At 41.6% G+C, this 23,830-nt stretch overlaps 1 protein-coding gene across 5 annotated transcripts; it reads left to right on the top strand.

The window, feature by feature from the left end:
- The first annotated feature begins 9 nt into the window (after window positions 1-9).
- Window positions 10-22,826, top strand: cdkn2a/b (cyclin-dependent kinase inhibitor 2A/B (p15, inhibits CDK4)). 5 transcript variants are annotated; one of them, XM_072590311.1, is made up of 4 exons: window positions 10-3,862; window positions 5,724-5,964; window positions 7,642-7,686; window positions 21,494-22,826. In XM_072590311.1, the coding sequence occupies exons 1-3, from the start codon at window positions 3,740-3,742 to the stop codon at window positions 7,650-7,652; spliced, it is 375 nt and encodes a 124-aa protein (XP_072446412.1). In that variant the 5' UTR covers window positions 10-3,739; the 3' UTR covers window positions 7,653-7,686; window positions 21,494-22,826. The 5 variants fall into 5 exon arrangements, with proteins under 5 accessions (XP_072446412.1, XP_072446405.1, XP_072446395.1 ...); XM_072590304.1 differs by lacking the exon at window positions 7,642-7,686; XM_072590294.1 differs by lacking the exons at window positions 7,642-7,686; window positions 21,494-22,826 and having other exon boundaries at window positions 11-1,390; window positions 3,709-3,862; window positions 5,724-6,125.
- Window positions 22,827-23,830: the final 1,004 nt, after the last annotated feature.

Genomic DNA, 23,830 nt, shown 5'->3' with positions numbered 1-23,830 from the left:
GATCGTACATTATAAATAATCTTGTCTATTGCAAGTTTCAAATATACAACTTTAAAGAAGAGTAGAATCATTTTCAAGGACTTCTCACAGTCGGATCACCATCGTGGACACACACACAAGGCAATTGTTGGACATTTTTCACTTTCCTAAATAACGTTAAATATTTACTCCAAGATCTTCATTTATTTTCAATTTATTACTGTAAAATATTTAATCCCAATTTCTAAGCACAGTTGGCCTGTGATATACTTTCACTGTCGGCAAAAAAAGGCTCATGATTAAGCAGGCCTTCTCTGGAGGTTGATAGCTATTTGTTCAAATGAGCAATACATAGTTTCTGCTTGTAATCTGACTTGCAGGATGTAAGCACATTGATATCATCATATCCATCACAAGCCGTGGACGAAGGAAAACTTTTGGTTAAACTGCACAGATGTGTGCAACACAGGAAAGCAAATAAAGCTAGCATGTTACTGCAATAAGACAAAGTAGACAAATTAGCAGTCATTTATTTAAATAATGGTTTCTCTTTTGCAATGTGGCTGTTCATATCAGAGTAATTTAAACACGAATGCATGTACTGACATGAATCTTAAACAGGGAAGTTGTGAAGGAGAATTTGGACTTTTTTGGAAAAATATAATTCCAGATTCCTCATCTATATATCTGTTTACGAAGTTTGGCTTGAAACATAATGGTAGGCTCCGCTGTTCAATCATCAACGAATTAATGTCCACAAGTAAGTGAGAACTGAGAAATAACAGAGGCTTTCATCTTATTAAACAACGACAAATACATCTATAAAGGGAGCCATTTTGAAACGAAAGAAAATCAATTTAATTGCTGGTAAGATTAAGAATATTCAAGAAATTGCACAGTGCACGTAGAACACCAAACAGACGAAACTGGTAGGCAGAGCCTAATATTCACTCTTTGGAAAATTAACAGTATGGATGTTAAAAAGACATGCCTAGTTTTCAATCTTCGCGTCAGGACTGCGTAATAATAAAAATGATCTCCAGTTGTTAAAACTACCAATTCAACAGCAAATTGAATATTATTCTGAGGGCCAGCGCAGGTTTATTTTCTCTTTCTTTTGGATGGCGGGCCACGTATATATATGAAACCCCCCTCACATGTTGGAGAGATAGTGATCTTACACTTGAAAGGAAATAGACCCTTTCGGTGGAATGGGTTAACGGGGCGAATGTAAAGCAGAGATATAGGCGCACATGCACCAGCCGTGCCAACAGCAAGTAACTGTAGTGAAAATCCTACAGAGGGTCGCATTGGAAATCCGGAATTAAGAAATCGGCAGAATATCCAGACATAAAAATAACCGGATACCTCACCAGAAAAATTAATTCGGAGTCACAACCCAGCTGAAAAGGTGACATATATACTTCCACTGACACTACAATTTAACTGTTGCGTGGTAATAATATGAATGATACATTCTTTCAGCACCAAAGTGAGAATGCTATAAATCAGGAGGAAGTGTTTATTTATATCATCGCGTTTATTACAAACATTGAGAAAAAAAACGCGCGGTTTTTTTGTCGATTACTGTAAATTTTACAAATTAAAATAATGCATTTTCTTCTTGGAATAACAGACCAGCGAAGGAAGTGCGATAAATTATATGATCTTACGAAAGTTACTGAAAATGGGCATGGATTTCAGTTGAAATTTGGAAAGCAAGACTGCACTGGCAGCGTTTCCATGCGTGTATCTGTTTTCATTGAATTGATTGCAACACGGCTCCGCTAATTTACATGATCTAATATTCGAACGGGCACTGAAAGTTCATCATTATAACGTGCATAATAATAAAACAAAGTGCTCGGCGAACTCCTGGTAATTGGATTTCTTACAGGGAATAAAGCCGAGGGGCTCGGCACGCCTTGCACTTTGGGACTGAAAAGCTTTGATCACTGCAACAGAATTTAGTGTCGTGGGTGTAACCTTTCTTCAATTTATCCGTATTATAATCGTTTTTGTGTTTTGGTTCTTGGAAATTCATAGTATAATTCTGGCATTTGTTGTGCGCCTTTCGGGGCCTCCAGACGTCGAAACGTGCTTTACCGTCAATGAACGACAGTCACTGTCGAACTGTAGGGGACGTTTCTTAAGGGAGGTAACAGCCGTTTAACAATGAGTGCAATCCGAAAGAACACGGCCGTGCATTTGTTTCGGAGGTACGGCTTCTCAACCTTGAAATTAATGCATGGTCTTTTGCTCCCGAATGATTGAGGGGTAGAAAGCGATTGACAGCCGAGGCTGACCTGGCCGTTAACTTCAATTAGAAACGCCAGCACCTGAAGTACATTGAGGTGATAATGAGGGCTTTTTGGAGCGCGGTGGTAGTGTCGCTACTTCTCAGCCAGGAGGCCTGAGTTCTCCCCCCAAGAGCTCCTGAGGTGTGTAATAACATTTCTGATAAGCCTGATTCAAATATATTTCGAACCACTCGCTATGTTAAGAGTAGCAAAATGAGTCCGTACCTCTTAGCCTGGAGGCCTGGGGTTCAAGTCCCACGAGTTCTAGAGATGGGTAATAACGTTGCTGAAAAAGTTGATTTTTAAAATATATATATAAAGCTGCAGTGCATGAGAGAATGCTGTTGTAGGCAGTCGTAGTGTTCTTACCTCAGCTAGGGAGACGGGGTTCAAGTTCCACTAGCTCGGAGGCGTGTCGTTAGCGAATCTGAACAGATAAATTTTAAGGAAAACACTGCATCCATGAGAGAGGTTCCTTGTGCGAAGTGGTAGTGTCCCTACCTCTGGGCCAGGAAGCCCAGGATTCAAGTCCCATCTGTCTCGGCGGCATAGCATCTCTGAACAGATTGGTTTAAGACAAAAAAAAGGATCTGCACGCATTAGTCCTGATCTCTTGCAAAAATAAGAAAAACGCGCCCAGGGCTGCAGCTCCTGGAGCCGGACGCGAACGCCCGGCAGCACCGCTCCCTGTGCGCCCGGGGTCGCTGACCGCCCGCCTGTATCCGAAAACCAAGTGAGGCAGACGGTGTGAAGGCTCCCGGTCAGTCTGGTCCGGGTGGAAATTCTCCGAGTCACCCCCATTTTGTGGTAGATGCCCGCTGATCCCTTCCTGATACATTGCCCCATCCATTCATCGGTGGAAGGGAGTGCGCAGACGCGTGGCTGCCGGCGGCCGGCTCCCTCTGAGCGCAGGGCTGGTTTCCCCTTCGTATGCAAGCGCGGCTTGCGGACGGGCCGGCGGCCGGTTCCGGTTGTGCGCAGGCGCATGACCGCCGCCTGCCGTCGTACGCAGACGTATGTGGGTCGGGCGCTGTGATGTCATTCCTCCTCCACACCCACCGCCGGGCAGGCCACCGCGCAGGCGCAGGAGACAAGTCTGAACAGATCACGCTGCGAGCGAGTCAGTCCAAGGTGCAGCGCCCCTCTCTGGGCTACAGCTCTGCCAAAGGGGAGACGTCCTCCAAACAGCCCACATCCCAGCAGCCCCTCCAATGTACCGAGACAGACAGATAGACAAACATGAACTTGCAATTCATGTAAGCCACTCAGACCAAAAAAAAACACACAAAGGAGGATGGTTTAATGACATCGCTCCACCTTCTCCAACTCGTGAAATACTCTGGACGGAGAGACCTGTCGCAGTAACAGGTTCGGAAACTGACAAAACGAACCAGCACCAATTCATTATTATTACTGTTATTCTAAATAGTACGGAAGAAAAAATATATTAAGTGGGCGCCATGGCTAATCAGGACGAACTTGCCAATGCAGCTGCTCAAGGGAAATATGACAAGGTGAAACGATTGTTGAGTGATGGAGCAGACGTCAACGGGATCAATACATTTGGTAGGACCCCCTTACAGGTACTTATTTTTATTTTTATAGAATGTTCCATTTTTATTCTTCGCTTATATAGTGAGAAGTGTCCATAAGAAAGACGCAATATCTGTATTAATCTTTGCGTGGTTCGACAGATATTGACCGACGTTCCTCTGATTGTTTCAGTTTTGCAAGTAGTTTCCTCAATTTCTATAATCTGTGCAATTAGCTTCTTGATACAAGCTTTAGGTTAGTTTTGGACGAGTGAATATAATTTTACGGCAAGGGCATTTTAACGCATTTAGCTGTTAGAAATACCGGAAGTGTTTTAACTAGGCAGACTTTTTAAACTAAAAGGGTAGAAAATAAACAACAAAGCAAAGAAAACTTTAATTGTAGGATTGTACGTTGTTATTTGCACCGTATTACAAATAAAAATCGTTGCTTTGGCGCCATTTTAGTCTACATCATGGAAAAACGATGTATATTTGTTCATATTAACTTTTGAAATGAATTTCATTTATTAACACTAACGGTATCTAAACTAACGAAATGAATGTTAATGCAAAATGCCCTAAAAACTGTGAATCTGAGGAAATGTCAAACAGATAAGAATTTGCTCAAAAACAGTAACGTTTCTGGTGCAAACCAAATCGACGGCGTTACAGCTCTGACCAACAAAATTAGTCCATATTGACGTAATCTGCTGTCTCGTTATTTAGAATCAATTGTTTTACCGTTGGTGTCTAAATATTGTTTTAAGTGCCAATGATGCCGTGTAATTTATAATTTAACTATAAATCAATATCAATCGAAATTAAGCAAAATGAAAATACGCCTAGGCGCTCTCCGGCTAAGTATTAGAAAATTAGATATTCAGCCAAAAATAGAGATTAGGAAAGATGACAGAAATTTCGTCAGGCAGTGTAGAAAAATATCTGCGTGCCAAAGATCATTGAGTACAATCAGACATTTTAATTTTATTGTACTTTTTACATAACTTAATTGTAAATAAATTTATCAATATGTCATTTCCTAATATATCATTGTTATTTTTGTAAATTTTACAAACTTAACAACCACATCTCGATGTATACCATTAAAAAATGAAATCATTTCTGTGTTGTCTTAACGGCTTTTTCCAGATTATTTTTAAAACTTGATGAACCGTTATATATTCTAGGCGATTTTTCTCTTTTTTAATAGTGAACTAGTTATTTGTATTGACCATGCTAAATTGCCCTTGGTGTCCAGGGATGTGCAGGTTAGGTAGATTAGCCGTAGGAAATGCAGGATTACAGAGGTAGGGTAGAGAGTGTAGGTTTGGGTGGGATGCTATTCGGCGGGTCGGTGCGGACTCGACGAGGTCAGCTGGCCTGCTCCCACATTATAGGATTCTATGATTTCGTAAGACCCCGCCTCAAATCCTGACTGGGATTAGACATTAGCTAAATTATTAAAAATGTTCACCTTTTGTTCTCCCCCAGTATTGTCATAACTCGCTGATCATTATTAAGTTTGAGGTGAGACTTGGCTGTAAATGTCATGGTTTTTGTTGGTGTTTTAGGACAACGCAGAAAGAGGGATAAACCAATGTAGGGAGGATGGATTCATTCGAAAACCGAAAGCAAGAAAGGATATAAAATGAATGTAACAAAATTGGCGAGCGATTTGCGCTCACGGCTGCAGTGATCTGTCTCGTCTACTGATACACTATACAAATACTTGAGAAAGTTGTTTAACAAGGCATTGAGACAGACATTAGTCAAAAACAAAAAGATGGAAGCGAAGACAAACTTAGGCTTGTTCACTGCGGTTCCATGGGGTGCGACACACTGAGTGTGCAGGATCCAGTACCGGTTTGGAGGCAAATTCCTTTCTCTTCTCTTTCTCTGTCACTTTCAGGTGATGAAAATGGGTTGCCCGGAACTTTGTCGCCTTCTCCTGGAGCACGGAGCTGATCCGAACCGGCAGGATAACCATCAAATGGCGCTGATCCACGATGTCGCCAGGGAAGGTTTCCTGGATACCTTGCAAGTTTTGATCGAAGTCGGAAAAGCTGACACGAATCTCCGAAACAAGAACAACCAACGAGCCATCGATGTGGCAGAGCAACACGGCCATCAGGATATTGTGACCTATCTAGGTAACCTAAATCCAGCCGATTGAGTGGCTGTGTCCTCATTGAGAGACGTACCACCTCCATTTTAGTTTGGATTTTTAAAACTACACTCGTTTTCACAGATTTTTTTTTAAAAAAAGAACAAATATCGATATTGCTGTAAAATGCAAAATATCTAAATAAAATATGGCAAATACGAAGATGTTTTTTGAGAATTAGTCTATAAATGTGCAAATGAAACATTGGCAATAATATCTTTGGACGGTTTAGTTATAAATAATTTAGTCATAATGTATTATTTCAGTTTAGGATTTCTTGAAAGTTGTTTTTATTAAATTACTTGGACAGCCCTTTGTCGCTTAACCTCACTTACTGGCATTCAGTTTCTTTATAACTAGACAGGTTTTACTTTCAGACGCGTTTTTATTAATTTGACTTAATTTGGACAGTCCCCTTCGTCCTTGACTATTGCAGCGACTAGACTAACAGGGCTGGTCAGGCGGAATGATTGGTCTCGTTCTTACAAGTATTTTTTTTGGTGAATTTGTAAACGTTGTTGGTGTAAAGCTGTTCGGAGCTCAGATCGTCAGTTGATTTTTTTGCACATTTTAATGGCATCTTTAGAAGCAGTAAAACGGAATTGGAAAGGGTTAGGCAACCACATTCGATATTCCACACAGAAAAATCATGGGCGATTTTGTTGTTTCATTGTTTGTGGGCAGAGTCCATCCTCTTATGGCCTTTCCGCACCATAGTTTACCTCAGCGCATTTACATTATAACCTGTGAGAACGGAATATATTGATCCATTATAATGTAGTACAATGATAATATAGTAAGTAAATATACGGGAGACCGCCTTTCTCTTTTCTGATTAGCTCAATCTCTTCAACCCACTGCCGACTTACACTATCCATCCAATTCTGCAGAGGGGTACTATTCCACAGGGGGTGCAGGAATAGAGAGACCTGAATATATATGTAGCCAAATAATTGAACGTGGCAGGAGCAAGCGATTAATAAAGCATATAGAGTCTTCGGATTTATTAATAAGGAAGTAGAGTACAAGAGCAAGGAGGTGATGTGGAGCTTGTATAAGGCACTGCTTGAACTTCAGCTGAAGTATTGCGTACAGTTGCGGGCGCCACATTATAACAAGGACGTGAATGCATTAGAGATTTGTAAAGGTGGTTCCAGGAATGAGTAACTTTATCTGTGATGATGTATTAGAGAAGTTGGGATTGTTCTCCGAGGACGGAAGATGGCTGAGACATGAGCTTCTCGACACTGTGGAAACAGGCCCTTTGGGCCGACTAGTCCACACCGACCCTCCGAAGAGTAATCCACCCAGACCCATTGCCCTCTGACAAATACAACTAACACTGTGAGCAATTTAGCGTGGCCAATTCACCTGACCTGCACATGTTTGGACTGTGGGAGGAAACCGGAGCACCCCCACGCAGACATGGGGAGAATGTACCAACTCCACATAGACAGTCACTCGAGGCTGGAATCGAACCTGGGATCCTGGTGCTGTGAGGCAGCAGTGCTAACCACTGAGCCACCGTGCCGCCCTTGTTGAGCTTTTCAAAGTCATGCGTGGGCTGGAGGGTAGGCAGGAAGATGTTTTTTTCCCCCAGGTGTAAAAGGGCATAGGCTAAAAACGCAGAGAGGGTAATGTGAGAATTTGTTTTTTTACACAGGACGTGGTTAGGATGTGGAATGCACTTCCTTGAAATGGGACAGAGGTAGGTTCAAAATGCGACATTCAAAAAGATATTGGATAGTAATGATGTGCTGGGACATGGGCAAAAGTCAGCAAGTTGACACCAGGTATTAGAGTCGATGCAGGCGTAAAAGGCGGGATCCTTCTCTATCGTAATGATTCTGTGAAACCGGACTTTCCCAGTACTTCGCAAAAGATTGTTTGAAATTCAGCTCAAAGTACTGTGGAAATGTATTGTTTCTGCTTACAGAGAGAAAACATTAGCCGAATGCTTTTGGCAGTGCGAGATCCATTTCTTCTTCTTGTCTGGAAAAAAAAACCTTCCTTCATGCTTGAATTGCAAAAAAAATCAAAATGTCCCACCGTTATGATAGTGAACGTTCCTTTCCGCTTTATTTTGCACTGGCAATAACTCTATTTATTTGATAGAGAAACCAGCTGGAAAATGTGAATATTTTGCAGATACTGTTAACACCATTTACTACATGACAGGTCAGATTTACTTAATGCACTTCTATCATGGGGAGCACATTTTTATTCATACACAGTATTTGATTTATTCACTGGGAGCAACGCCTTTGAAGAACTTATTAGTTGATCTGGGAACCTTATTAATTTATTTTATTGTATACTTAAGAATATGAGTAAAAAATTGTTTTTAGTTTTAAATTCCAGCCATATGAACCAATTTTAATTATTAGAAAACTGATTTGAAAGTACAGAAAGTATGGGTAAAATTCGGACACATGATCCGAGCCAATAATGGAGTGCGTTTCTTCGATTAACTAAGTAAGATTCTTGTAGTGTACATTTGACACATCTAGGACCTAATCTCAAAGAAAGGGGTTTGTAGAATTGAGAGGCATTGTTCCACTTGTTCCTGTAAAGCTAAACGTTTGAACGTACTAATGTGGGCACGTATTCGGGCGATGCAGCATATCTGGACTAAAATATCATTTTAAATTGTCGTGAATTTATTTTTATATAATTTGTCTATGATAAACCTTCGCTGCAAATATAACCGGTTTATAAAGAAAAAATCCTCGAACCTATATCTACGTCTCCAGGATCGTTTATAAACTGTAGATTTCTGCCCTGTCTTAATTTATATTAGAGACAAGCCCTAAGCACCAAGCATTATGTGGGAAGCAAGAGAGCAAATTGCAGAACCGTTGGCAATGATCTTTTCGTCTTCACTGTCAATGGGGGTGGTGCCAGGGGACTGGAGAGTGGCGTATGTTGTTCCCCTGTTCAAAAAAGGGAATAGGGATAACCCCGGGAATTACAGGCCAGTTAGTCTTACTTCGGTGGTAGGCAAAGTAATGAAAAGGGTACTGAGGGATAGGATTTATGAGTATCTGGAAAGACACTGCTTGATTAGGGATAGCCAGCACGGATTTGTGAGGGGTAGGTCTTGCCTTACAAGTCTTATTGAATTCTTTGAGGAGGTGACCAAGCATGTGGATGAGGGTAGAGCAGTGGATGTAGTGTACATGGATTTTAGTAAGGCATTTGATAAGGTTCCCCATGGTAGGCATATGCGGAAAGTCAGGAGGCATGGGATAGAGGGAAATTTGGCCAATTGGATAGAAAACTGGCTAACCGGTCGAAGTCAGAGAGTGGTGGGAGATGGTAAATATTTAGCCTGGAGCCCAGTTATAAGTGGAGTTCCGCAGGGATCAGTTCTGGATCCTCTGCTCTTTGTTAATTTTATTAATGACTTGGAAGAGGGAGTCAAAGGGTGGGTCAGTAAATTTACAGATGATAGGAAGATTGGTGGAGTTGTGGATAGTGAGGAGGAGTGTTGTTGGCTGCAAAGAGATTTAGATATGATGCAGAGCTGGGCTGAGGAGTGGCAGATGGAGTTCAACCCTGTCAAGTGTGAGGTTGTCCATTTTGGAAGGGCAAATAAGAATGCGGAATACAGGGTTAACGGTAGGGTTCTTAGTAAGGTGGAGGAGCAGAGGGATCTTGGGGTCTATGTTCATAGATCTTTGAAAGTTGCCACTCAGGTGGATAGAGCTTGTAAGAAGGCCTGTGGTGTATTAGTGTTCATTAGTAGAGGGATTGAACTCAAGAGTCGTGAGGTGATGTTGCAGCTGTATAGGACCCTGTTAAGGCCACATTTGGAGTACTGTGTGTAGTTCTGGTCACCTCATTTTAGGAAAGATGTGGAAGCTTTGGAGAAGGTACAGAGGAGATTTACCAGGATGTTGTCTGGAATAGAGAATAGATCATACGAGGATAGGTTGAGAGTGCTAGGCCTTTTCTCAATGGAATGGCGAAGGATGAGGGGTGACTTGATAGAGGTTTATAAGATAATCAGGGGAATAGATAGAGTAGACAGTCAGACTTTTTCACCGGTACAACAGAGTGTTACAAGGGGACATAAATTTAAGGTGAAGGGTGGAAGGTATAGGGGGGATGTCAGGGGTAGGTTCTTTACCCAGAGAGTGGTGGGGGCACAGAATGCGCTGCCTGTGGGAGTGGCAGAGTCAGAATTATTGGTGACCTTTAAGCGGCAATTAGATAGGTACATGGATAGGTGCTTAAGCTAGGACAAATGTTCGGCACAACATCGTAGGCCGAAGGGCCTGTTCTGTGCTGTATTGTTCTATGTTCTATGAAAAACTGCAAATGGTAGAAGCGAAGGGGGAAAAAACAGAAAATACTGCAGGGCCATTTACCAAGAGAAAGTATTGCATGTATCATTGAGAGAAAATGTGGTTTTATGATTACTAATGCATCCCACTATTCGCGGTGAGTTTTGAAAGAAGTGATATATTGCTGAACCTTACTACTAGGCGATATTTTCACGTATGTGACAATGTTAACTTATGATGTGGCGGAGCCGGTGTTGGACTGGGGTAGACAAAGTTAAAGATCGCACAACACCAGGTTGTAGTCCAGCCGGATTGTTTAGAAGTACAAGCTGTCGGAGCTACCTAATGAAGGAGCAGCGCTCCAAAAGCTTGTGGTTTCAAAGAAACCCGTTGGATTATAAACCGGTGTTATGTGATTTTTAACTATGTTAACTTATGTAACTTTATACCAATGGATTATACCTTGTGAAGCTTAAGCTTGGAGTGACTATTCCTTTATTTTGATGCCACAATCAGAATCTTTATTTTGTTTTATTTAGCAAAAGCCTTCCCGCATTTCTGCGACTGTCTGTGTGGAGTTTGTACATTCTCCCCGTGTCTCTGTGTGGGTTTCCTCCCACAATCCAAAGATGTGCAGGTCAGGTGAATTGGTCATTCTAAATTGCCCGTAGTGTTGGGTGCATTAGTAGGGAGTAGGGGAATGGGTCTGGGTGAGTTACTCTTCGGAGGGTCGGTGTGGACTTGTTGGGCCGAAGGGCCTGTTTCCATACTGTAGGGAATCGAATCATTTCGCTCCTTTAAATACCATCATATTACCCCATTTGTATAGAATTAACACTTTTTAAAAATGAATTTTCCCCATATCTTGTATTAAACTGGATCCCTCTCAAACATTTTAGCAAATATCAATGGACCACAAAGTAATGACAGCTTACCGATTGCACTGTTATATTGCAAATCCCAGTCCATTATCCTGAAAATCTAAAGTCCCAGAATCATTATTAAAGTTATTAATATAATATTTACATAATTTTCAGTTTAAAAACATTGATATTGTCTTTGAACATAACTGAAACCAATGAAGCTGAAAAATGGCGGGGTTGAATTTGCAGAAACGACTAGAACAATTTTTTAGGAGTATTTGTGAATGGTTTGAAATACTGTGAAACATTACAATTAGTATAAACCAGGAACATCTTAGCTGTGCGTGTTTTTACCTCTCTTTAATATGTTTTAAATGCTACTGTACTGTCTTGAATCATTACTGACATTGACATAATAAAATCAAACTAATTCCGTTTGGAATAACCTGCTTTTAGTTTAATTTTAAGACAAGCTATTTTCTTTTATTGTTGGAAAGAATTTGTATTCTTTAAATCAGAAACGCCGATTTCCAAATATAACGCAGATTCCAGTTTATTAAAACAGATTGGCTATTATCAGCATTGACATCAAAAATATCGGTTAACTTATCGTCGTCTTTTTAAGCCCTTGAACATATTGGCAATTTATCAGAATTACTGAGATTTTTTCATAAAACATTCCCAACGGCGTGTCAAAAAAAGACTGCTAAACGCTGAGTCCAACAATTTGCCAGAAGATTTCATTGTAGAATCTTCCCAGAAAAAAAGAAACAGAATGAAATATAATTTGAATAGTACTTTCTAATTAAACATTAATTCGTGTTAGAATCATTTAAACATTTTGAACGAATTTAAACAAAATCTCACATCATCGAGTTAAAATCAATGTTGAAACCTTGCTTTTCCATTGAAGCTGCGGAGATTATCCTAGCGTTTTGACGAAAGTACAGGTTCTGATTGATCGTTGGGGAACGAAGAATAAATGAGAAACCCTCAGAATAAAATAAACAGAGAATACAAAAAAAACCTTCATATCAAAAGCGCAGGAGCAGCAAAATTAAAAATAATGATCTAGAATAAATTAGTGTTCAGGATGCAAAGACATTTTCAAATCTTCCCACACGCTGGCGAGTAGATATTGCTAGCCACCAGCACAAAGTCTTTCTTTCCTTAAAGCATGCTTTTACTGCAGGCAACTCATTTCCCTGTTGTACAACGTGCAAATAGTTTACAAATTGTTTTCGTTTCTTGTCGCAGAATCCCGGATGGGGCCACAATTGTGTTTGATCAGAATATAAAACAAAGAAGTAATAAATTAATAAGCAATAGTTCTTTCACAATGTCTGTCTCAGTTAGTTTTTTTTTCATTATTATTTTATAGGATGTGAACGTCGCTGACAATGAGGGCGGTAGGTGTCTCAGTGGTTAGCACTGCCGCCTCATAGGGGCACGGGTTCGCTTCCAGCTTCAGGCGACTGGCTGTGCGGAGTTTGCATGTTCTCACCGTGTCTGCATGGCATTTAGAAATGCAGAGATACGGTAGGGGGTTGAGTTTGGGTGGGATGTTCCTTGGAGGGTCGGTGTGGACTCGATGGGCTGAATGGCCTACTTCCACATTGTAGGGATTGTATCCTGGACCTTGAACTAAGTGGCTTGTAAGATACGTCAGAGTCAATCAACATTGTAGGTAGACCAGAGATTAAAAGACATTAATGACCCAGTACACAAAGGTGGTCACTGAGCGATTTTTCTTCCAGGCGCTATTCATTTGATTCATTGTTTTTTAAAAAATCACTCTTGTGTCGCTGTGTTGTTCTTGTTACCCTTGGCAAAAATGGTGGTGAACTTCCTCCTTGATTCGCTGCAGGAAGCAGCGATTGGTACAATTGCTATTTCAGAGGATAGATGGGTCAACCAGGTCGGGCAAGGATGACAGATTTCCCTCTCAGGTGTAAGCAAGATGGGACTGCCCCCACCGGCCAATCACCCCTCTCCCCGCCCCAAACCCCCAACCCCCATTGGTTTTCATGGTCGTGAGATCAGAACGCTACTTTTGCACCAGACCAGTCCTTTCCCACACACCGTTAAAGCCTGAGATTGCTGAATGCATGTTTCTTTCACTGCGATTTTAACCAGATTAAGAAAAATGGCCAAGTCGAAAAACCGATCGCGCTATTGCAAATTGAAGCCTATTTGACTGCCTCTGAGACAATGCAGTCGTTCTGTGATTGTTTGATTTCGCTTCTAAACATTAGGCAGGGTGCTAGTAATTTCTGAAGGAACATTTACTACTAGATATTCAGTGTCGGGCTTTCATTTTATTAAAAGTCTGACACAGTGACCGGAGCATAGAGTCATAGAGATGTACAGCATGGAAACAGACCCTTTGGTCCAACCCGACCAGGTATCCCAACCTAATCTAGTCCCACCTGCCAGCACCGGGCCCATATCCCTCCAAACCCTTCCTATTCATATACCCATCCAAATGCCTCTTAAATGTTGCAATTGTACCAGCCCCCACCACTTCCTCTGACAGCTCATTCCATACACGTACCACCCTCTGTGTGAAAAAGTTGCCCCATAGGTCTCTTTTATATCTTTCCCCTCTCACCCCAAACCTGTGCCCTCTAGTTCTGGACTCCCCGACCCCAGGGAAAAAAACTTTGCCTATTTACCCTATCCATGCCCCTCATAATTTTGTAAACCTCTATAAGGTCACCCGTCAGCCTCCAACGCTCCAGGGAAAACAGCCCCAGCCTGTTCAGCCTCTCCCTTTAGATCAAATCCTCCAACCCTGGCAACATCCTTGGAAATCTTTTCTGAACCCTTTCAAATTTTACAACATCTTTCTGATAGGAAGGAGACCAGAATTGCATACAATATTCCAACAGTGGCCTAACCAATGTCCTGTCCGCAATATGACCTCCCAACTCCTGTACCCAATACTCAGACCAATAAAGGAAAGCATACCAAACGCCTTCTTCACTATCTTATCTACCTGCGACTCCAGTTTCAAGGAGCTATGAACCTGCACTCCAAGGTCTCTTTGTTCAGCAATACTCACTAGGACCTTACCATTAAGTGTATACGTCCTGCTAAGATTTGCTTTCCCAGACTGCAGCACCTCACATTTATCTAAATTAAACTCCATCCACCACTTCTCAGCCATTGGCCCATTGGCTTCAGTTAGGTTATAGAGTCATTCAGACCCTTTGGTCCAACCAGTCCATGCTAACCAGATGCCCTAAACTGATATATTCCTAGTTGCCAGCAATTGGCCCATATCTCTCTAAACCCTTCATATACCCATCCAGATGCCTTTTAACTGTTATAATTGTGTATGTCTCCGCCACCTCCTCTAGCAGCTCATTCCATAGACGCACCACCCTCTGTGTTAAAAAGTTTCCCCTCAGGTCCTTTTTACATCTTTTCCCTCTCAACTTAAACCAATGCCCACCTTGGACTCCCCTAGCCTGGGGAAAAGTCCTTGGATACTCACCCTATCCATGCCCTTCTTGATTTTATAAGGTTACCTTTCAGCCTGTGACACTCCAAGGAAAAAAAGCCCCAGCTTATACAGTCTCTCCCTACAGCTTAAACCCTCCAACCCCAGCAACATCTTGTAAATCTTTTCTAAATCCTTTCAAGTTGAACAACATCTTTCCGTTAGCAGGGAGATCAGAATTGTATGCCGTATTCTAAATGTTGCCTCACCAATGTCACGTACAGTGCAACATGACACCCCAACTCCTCTACTCAATGCACTGACCATTGAAGGCAAGCCTTGTTCACATCCTCTACCTGCAGCTCCATTTTTCAAGGAACAATGCACCTTCACCCCGAGGTCTTTTTGTTCAGCAATACTCCCCAAGGCCCTACCATTAACAGTGTAAGTCCTGCCCTAGTTTGCCTTACCAAAATGCAACACCTCAAATTTATATAAATTAAACTGCTACTCCTCAGCCCACTGGCCTATCTGATCAAGTTCCCGTTGTAGTCTGAGACTCGAAATGTTAACTTTGTTTTCTCTTCATAGATGTTGTCAAGTCTACTGGGTTTCTCCAGCAACTACTGTTTTTGTTTCAGATTTCCAGCATCTGCAGTTCTTGGTTTTATATCACATGACTCCCATTTGGTTTTGCAGCTCTGCTGAGTAATCTTTCACCACTTATGACTGATTTCAATCAGCAAAATCGGAATCAACAATTACTCATGAGATACATGTATTTCGATATTAATTTTACATTCTGTTTCATTTCCTATAGTGGAGGATTATTTGGTATTTTTTGTAATTTGCACAGTCACATTGTTTTATGCCACTGTCGATTGTGCTTTCGATTCATCCCACACCAAATGACATCGGTTTCCCCATTTAATGTTTTGATCGAATACAATTAATCTGTTAAGAATTCTGGTGGATGCCATTCTGTCAGAATAACAGACTTGCTGAGTATCTCCAACGTTTTCACTGCTTATTTAAGATTTTCAGTTTTTGCAATGTTTTAGCTTTTGTTATAATTAATGTGCTCATCGATACAGATGTAAACAATATCCTTCTATCATTTGAATTAGGCCGAGAATAAAAATATAACTGAACTTCAAACCTGACAGTAAATTGTACTGTACTTATATTATTTTTTTTTTAAAAGCCCTATTAGCAACCAGAAGTCACATCAGAATCAAAACAAGAAATTACAAGTACCTATCATTGTTTTGAAACAAAACATTTTTGATCTGGCATTCTTTTCAACCACTACATTTGAAATGTCTTCTGAATCCTGGAACGTGCTATCTGTCTATTTGTATCTCTGTACCCATCCTCACTCCCTCCAGATCAGCACTTCCTTCTTACAATGTCGAGTCATAGTGTTATGGCATCTACAGCATAGCTATAGGCCCTTTGGCCTACCATTTCTATGCTGACCAGAAATAGCAAACAAAAAAAATCTGTGGATGCTGGAAATTGGAATCAAAAACAGATATTTCTGGAAAATCTCAGAGGGTCTGGCAGCACCTGTAGATAGAAAGTAGTCCATTGATCTTTCTTCAGATCGACACTAATCCCATTTACCTGCACTTGGTCCATAGCCTGCTATGCCTTGGCTTTTTCAGTACTTATCCAGATGTTTCTTAAACTTTGCAAGAGTACCAGCCCCTGCCACACTCTCAGGCAGCACATTCTATTTTTCGACCACCCTCTTGGTGATTTTGTTTTTCCTCAGATCTCCTTGAGAACACTAACAGAGTCATAGAGAAGTACAGCATGGAAACAGATACTTCAGTCCAATTCATCCAGGCTGATCAGATAGCCTAAACTGATCTAGTTCCACATGCCAGTATTTGACCAGTTTCCCACTAAACCTGTCTTATTCATGTACCCATCCAGATGCCTTTTGAATGTTGCAACTGAACAACCTCCACCACTTCCTCTGGCAGCTTGTTCCATACACGCACCACCCTCTGTGTGAAAAATCTACCCTCCAGGTCCAACTTAAATCTTTCTCCTCTCACCTTAAAACTTTGCCTTGTAGTTTTCAACTCCTCTACTGTGGGGAAACGACCTTTGCTATTCACCTTATCCCTATTCTTCATAATTTTATAAATCTCGATAAAGTCATCCCTTAGCCTCCAACACTACACGGGAAACAGCCCCAGCTTATTCAGAATGTCCCTATAGCTCACACCCTCCAGTATCATTGTAAATCTTTTCTAAATGCTTTGAAGTTTAACAAAAGTGTTCTTATAGCAGAGGGACCAATATTGTACACAGTATTCAAATATTGCTCCACCAATGTCCTATCCAGTTGCAACATTACAACTCAACTCCAATATTGAAAGCACTGACTAATAATGTCAAATGTATCAAACCATACCTTCCGCACTACCCTGTTAACGTGTGACTCTGCTTTCAAAGAAATATGAAGCCATCCCCCAAGTCTCTTTGTTTGGCAACACTCCACAGGACCCTACCAATAAGTGTATAGTCCTGCCCTGATTTGCCTTGCCAAAATGCAACACCTCATATTTATCTAAATTACATTATTCCTGATCTTAAACATATGCCTGAGGAGTTTTGTGATGCAGTGGTAAGCTCTGAGTTAAGAGATCCAGGTTCAATTCCCACCTATCACTGGTAGTGTATCATAACAGATTAATTAAAAATATCTCCAACATTGACAGGGACCAGGCTCCTATCTGTGAGAGTTGTATTCATGAAGATCCTTTTACTTATCAGTCAGTGGCACAGCCTAATGGAAGGCAAATCCACTGTATCCATCTTGCGGATGTTCTTCACATGCTGTACAATGGCTGTTCTGTGCTGGTTTAAGCTTCATCCAAATTTCTGTGGTGACTTTTAGAACTCCCCTCTCCGATAGCATCCTAAACGTTCTGCAAAGGGAAAAGGAAGAGATTACATGCAAGAAAAAGTATGTCTTTTCCCAGTGGCTGATTAGTGGTATTTCTAGTGCTCAGGGAGAATTAACATTCTTTCTTATCTGAGAATGAATGGATTAGGTTGGAACTAGCAAGCAAGTGATATGGATAAGTAGGTTCAACTCCTTGAATGCATTAAATTTAAAATTCTCATCTTAGTGACCTAGTAACTCCATGATCCTCTTATCTCTGTAAACCTATCCAATCCTCTGAGATCTGTGTTCCTCCCATACTTGCCTTTTTCGCTTCCCCATTGGCTCACCACTGGTAGTCACGGCTTTAACTGACTAAGGCCTAAGCTTTGAAATTTCTTCCCCAACTATCTCTACCATTTTCTCTTAAATCAATGATTTTGACCAAATTACAATCACCTGACCTAACGTGGAGAGACATGGTGAAACAGACCTCAGCCATGATTCACACTCCTCATAAATAACCAGAGACCACTGCTGGAAAACAGGAACCCCACATCACTGCTGTATAGACAGCACATGAATCTGTGCAAGAAGAGACTGGATAGGCTGGGGCTTTTTTCACTGGAGCATAGGAGGTTAAGGGTTGATCTTGTAGAGGTTTGTAAAATCATGATGTCAATAGATAGGGTGAATGGCACTTAGGGTGGGGTATTTCAAGACTAGGAGGTATATTTATAAGATGAGAGGAGATAGATTTAAAATAGGTGTGTGGAGCATTTTGTTTTACACAGAGAGTGGTCTGTGTGGAATAAACTTTCAAGGGAAGTAGTTGATGCGGGGACAGCTACAACATTTGGATAAGTATATGAATAAGAAATGTTTTGAGATATATGGGCTAGGTGCAGGCATATGTATCTAATTTAGTTTGTGATTATGTTAACATGGACTGGTTGGACCAAAAGATCTGTTTCTGTGCTGTATGACTCGATGACACTATTATCTAACTTGGTGGTCGACTGAATGCACCACACACAAAGCACTAATAGAATCAGGACCTTATTATTGGGTGCCATCAATGAAGGTTGGCTGGCATTTTCCTTGCATTGAAGGGTTGAATTCCAAGAGGTAGTGGTGCAAGACCAACGTCCATGGGAATGCTCAATTAGGCAGAGATGTTTGACTTTTCTTCAACCCTTTTGAGAAGGGTTTCCTGTTGCACCCATTTCACACAGAGGGTCAATGCGATGATTATGTTTCTCCATTGGTGTTTAATTCCAGGGTTAGCTCAAGCACTAGTTATGGGCCCCCATGGGCAACTGGCCATATTAAGATTCCACCAATGGCATTGGGCATGGTGCAATTATCCTGCAATGGACACCACCTTAATATTGCACTGTAGCTGTGGGGAAGATGAGATGCAGGGGGATGAATTCACATTGATCATTTGCTGTCAGATGCCAACTGGACCACACAGTAAGCGATTATTTCTGAAAATGTCCTAAAGGATGAGTTGGTGCATGTGGAGTCATTCCTCAACAAAGTGCCCTACCTCCAGGAAAGGGGAAAGTTTCATTTTTTGAAAAAGGACAGGTGTAAGTACAGTAATGCAAACAATCTGCGAAAGTTAACAGCTGCTTAGAGCAATGCCACAATACTTTTGTTTTGCAATATTTTGGTACAAAGAAGAGATCACTTGGTAACCAGCCTAAACGAACCTTAGCCCACCTTCAATGCCATGCATCGAGTTGAAACCCAGCACGATAATCTATCTAGTTAGCGTGGGATTGGACAGGGATTTCCCCTTCCCCGATCCGCACCGAAAGCAACTTCAGAAACTAAGAATTTTCATTTTAAAGAACCATAAAAAGAATGTAAGGAAGAGACAACCTGCCCCAAATGGTCATGACACAACCACGCACGGTCTTCTCTTTGAACTGTCAGCATCTGTTTTTCTGAGGGGAATAGGGGGATGTGGGAGGACCACAGTTTTCGCCAAGAAGTCGTCAGGTACCGAGGTGCGCAAGGTTGGAATACAGAGTACAGCGTGATCTCAGTGCGGGTTTAGCACAAGACGCCAGGTTAGTGAAGGATTTGGTGCCTGTAACAGGAATGGCCACCATGAAGCAAGCTTCTTAAAGGTTAAGGTGCCTGCCAACACTGTTAATGAGGTGGCCACCTGTTCGCGATTAACCTGGTGTTTTGGTGGTGCCTTTAAAGGAGATACTCATGGCGCACTGGTAATGATCCTGGACCAGGGAGGCGTGGGTTCAAATCCCAGCCCCTCAGGGCTGTGTAGTAACGTCTCCCAACAGGTTGATGTAGAAAATTCCTTGTGGTACAATGGTAGCAGCCCGGTCCGTGGATTAGGAGGGCCAGGTGCTTCAAAGGTGTGTAAGAAAACTTCTTAGCAGATTGCTGAGAAATATCTTGGTATCCCTTTCAGAAGGGTGAAGTTGAGGTTCTCTAGCAAATTTCTGATTCCCCTCAGGATGTTGTATGTTTCAATTAAGTCACTCCAGAGGACTTTGGAACCGAAACGTCAATTCTCCTGCTCCTTGGATGCTGCCTGACCTGCTGTGCTTTTCCAGAGCCACATGTTTTGACTCTGGAGGATACAGGTTGATTCTGGATTACTGGTGCTGGAAGAGCACAGCAGTTCAGGCAGCATCCAAGGAGCTTAGATACATGTTGATCCTGTCACGTCTTTCCACACAAAGCAACCCCCTCATTCATTCATTATTCTGGCCAATCTTCTCTTAACCCCTCTCACGGGCCCTTGTGATGCAGTGATACTTGTCCTTACCTCTAGCCCGGAAGTCGAGTTCAAGTCCCACTTGCTCCAGGGGTGTTTCATACACATTCGAGCGACTTGATTAACACTGTCTAAACCTGCATGCATTACGTATTATCGCCGTATTATATATTTTATATATACACACACGTATTTTATATATAGATATATATGCGCACACACATATTTTATATATAGATATATATACACACATGTTTATATATACACATATATTGTATATACACACATATTTTATATATGTATATATAAACTTAGTATTACATGTTAATTGCCGCAGGAGCAGAAATGATGATTTCTACTGGTGGTATCCTTTAAGAAACGCTTGCAAGACTTCAATACTGGAGCCTTTATTCTGAAAAGTCTCGAAGACTTGCATCCTTAAAAAGTACAGGATAGTGCCAGAGGGAAGGGGCTGGTCCCAGGCAGCCTTTGACTCCCCCAGTCTGGAGGAAGGGGGTCCAACAGAGCCGCTGCACAACGGGAAGGCGGAAGGCTCTGGGGACAAGCCAGTGTCCCCAAATTCACGGCATTCGCTCGGTCTCTGCACGCACGCCGCCGGAGCCGCTGAGCGTTTCCTGCACCTCCGGCTTTCACTTTAGGGTTGGGTTGCTTTAGTTGAGCTGCAGCCTCTGAGTGTGTGATTGCCACCCTTTGTTCAAAACAAAGCCCCCCTCCCCTCACCCTCAAAATGTGTTTAAAAACAAAACTAAAATCAAGAGAAAGAAAACTCTTGATTTGAGAAGACTATGTCGGGGCAGAATGTTTCCGCCTGTATGAAACCTCAGGAGGGAGAAAAGTGTAGATTCTTGTCGTTGATAACAATATCCCAAGTTGCCAAGGTACTGAGGGATGACGTTTTTTGGCAGGGAATGTTTGATCAATGTCTCTGAGATTTTCTAAAAGCTGTGCTGAGGAGAGGGAAGTTTCGTTTCAATACCAACAGGAGTAGGCCATTCGACCCTTCAAACCTGCTCTACCATTCAATAAGGTCATGGTTGATGTGATACTAACTTCAACTGTATACCTTCAATAATCTTTCAGCCCCTTAGTAACTAAGAATCTACCCACCTCTATCTTTTTTTTAAAAAAAGATTCTCAATTCACTGCCTATTGAGGAAGATCTTTCCAAACACACTCAATCTTTATGAAAAAAAATCTATACCCGTCTTGAATGACTGACGTCTTTTTTTTTAAATTATAGATTCTCCCAAGTGAAACATTCTTTCACGTCTCCCCAGCCAAGTTTCCTCAAGATCTAAAGTAAAACCAATAAATATCGACGCTGGAAATCGGAAACAAAAACAGAAAAAGCTGAAGTTGTGTTTCTCCTGCAATTTCTGTTTCCCCTCAAGATTTCAATTAAGTCACCTCTGACACACCTCAACTCCACAGGATTCAGGCTAAGCCTGTTTAGTCTCATCTCATAAGGCAATCATCTTATTCAAGGTATTGTCCTAGTTAGCCTCTTAACTGCTTTAACATCCTTCCCTAAGTGCGGTGACCAGTGCTGTACACAGTACTCCATGTGGTCACCACCAACACACTTTACAACTGGAGCATAACCTCTATAATCTTGTATTTAATTCCCTTTGCAGTAAACCATAATATTCTATTCGCTTTCTTGATTGCATTGTACTTATTGTACCTACATACTAACCTTATATGAGTCGTGTACCAGAATGCCTAGATTCCTCTGGATCTCAGAGTTCTGCACTCTCTCGCCACTTAGATAATATGCTACTTCTTTTTATTCTTTCTGCCAAAATGGACAAATTCACATTTCTCCACATTAAACGTCACTTTCCAGATCTTTGCCCAATCACTTAGCCTGTCGATAACCCTTTGTGGGCTCCTTAAATCCCCTCCACGATTCACTTTCCTACCTATCGTTGTCTTCAGCTATTTAACTACTATTCTTTTGTTCACTTCATTCAAATTATTTATATGTAAAGAGTTGAGACCCCAGCACCAACCCCAAAGGCACAACACTCCTGCCAGCTTGAAAAATACTCATTTTTCTCCTACTCTCTCTATTCTGCTATAGCTAATCAACCCTCTGTCCATGCCAACATGTTACCCTCTACACCATGACTTTTTAATTTTTGCCATAATCTTAATTTGACTCTTGAATGGATGCCTTCCGGAAATCTACGTCCAATGCATCCATTGGTCCCCCATTATCAACGGCACAAATTACTTCTACAAATAACTCCAATATTTTAAGGGCATAAAACTTAAGGCCATAAATAAGGCATTCAACCCATTGATTTTGCTCCATCATTTAATAAACCTTGGCAGATATGATAAACTTCAACTCTATCCAACTTCCCTTCCACAAAGGGGCGGCACGGTGGCTCAGTGGTTAGCATCAGGATCCCAGGTTGGATTCCCGCCTCATGCACATTCTCCCCGTGTCTGCGAGGGTTTCCTCGGGGTGCTCCGGTTTCCTCCCACAGTCCAAAGATAGTGGACTGTGGGAGGAAAGGTCAGGTAAAATGGCCATGTTAAATTGCCCGTAGTGTTAGGTGCATTAGTCAGGGGGAAATGGGTCTGGGTGGGTTACTCTTCAGAGGGTTGGTGTGGACTGGTTGGGCTGAAGGGCCTGTTTCTACACTGTAGGGAGTCTAAAAACCATGCTGGCTCTGCCTGATTCCGTCGACCTTGTCAAAATGTCTTTAACAGTAGCATCTAACAGATCCTGCAAACAGTTCAATGCAGGCAGTGAGTCCATATAATATTTGTAAATTCCACTTTGGAAATAGAACCAGTCTGACTCAAGATTGGTCTGACTCAGATATTTGAGGTATTGTCTGAGCTGAAATGTCACCTTTTGTTATAAAACATTAAATTCTCTTGAGAATGTCACTTAAAATAAGTTCTGGAATTTGCATAATAAAGAACCGAAATCAGCAAATCTATTCTAGAAGATGAAAGGCTGAACAATCTAGGTTTGTTCAATGTATCATTGTATCACTGTGATCTTTTGCTATAAATTATGTCTTATGGTCCCGCTTCACAACTACCTGATGAAGGAGCAGCGCTCCGAAAGCTAGTGCCTCCAAATAAACCTATTGGACTATGACCTGGTGTTGTGTGATTTTTTAAAAAAAATCAACTCTTTCACACTGCACGAAAGGAACGGTGGATTTTCAACCTTGCTCAAGTTCACGCAATTTATTCATTTGACTATCTTTGGGATAAGAGTTGTCCGTCATCCTTCAGTTTCCTGGCAACTTCAGGAATGTTATCAGCTACAAAAGCATGTGCTTCTTCCTTCAGGTTTCACATCGCGGGCAACAATCTGTCTCAGGACAGTCTTCTCATCTGTGAGTGTGAAATGCAATTGTGCGAAGCAGACAGTTCCCCTCAAAGGGGAGACGGACGCCTGAGCTTTGTCGCTGTGGAGCGAATGAAATTAATGCGTGATGTTTCTTTGCCGAAAACTTTTCATGAGCCTGTTCAAACTTTCTCAGCAAAACGTCATTCAGTGTAAAAGGCCACTAGTGCAAATTGTACTCCACAACACGAGAATGATAGA

The sequence above is a fragment of the Chiloscyllium punctatum genome, chromosome 2 (assembly GCF_047496795.1).
Source record: "Chiloscyllium punctatum isolate Juve2018m chromosome 2, sChiPun1.3, whole genome shotgun sequence".
NCBI lineage: Eukaryota > Metazoa > Chordata > Chondrichthyes > Orectolobiformes > Hemiscylliidae > Chiloscyllium > Chiloscyllium punctatum.
Note: the sequence above shows the minus strand (reverse complement) of the source record. Positions and strands in the feature narration are given on the sequence as shown.

Excerpts from the sequence above, each read along its gene's own strand:
- cdkn2a/b (XM_072590294.1), top strand. The coding sequence starts at position 3,740 with ATGGCTAATCAGGACGAACTTGCCAATGCAGCTGCTCAAGGGAAATAT. Across the intron at positions 3,863-5,723 it reads TTGGTAGGACCCCCTTACAG|GTGATGAAAATGGGTTGCCC; the intron begins GTACTTATTTTT and ends TGTCACTTTCAG.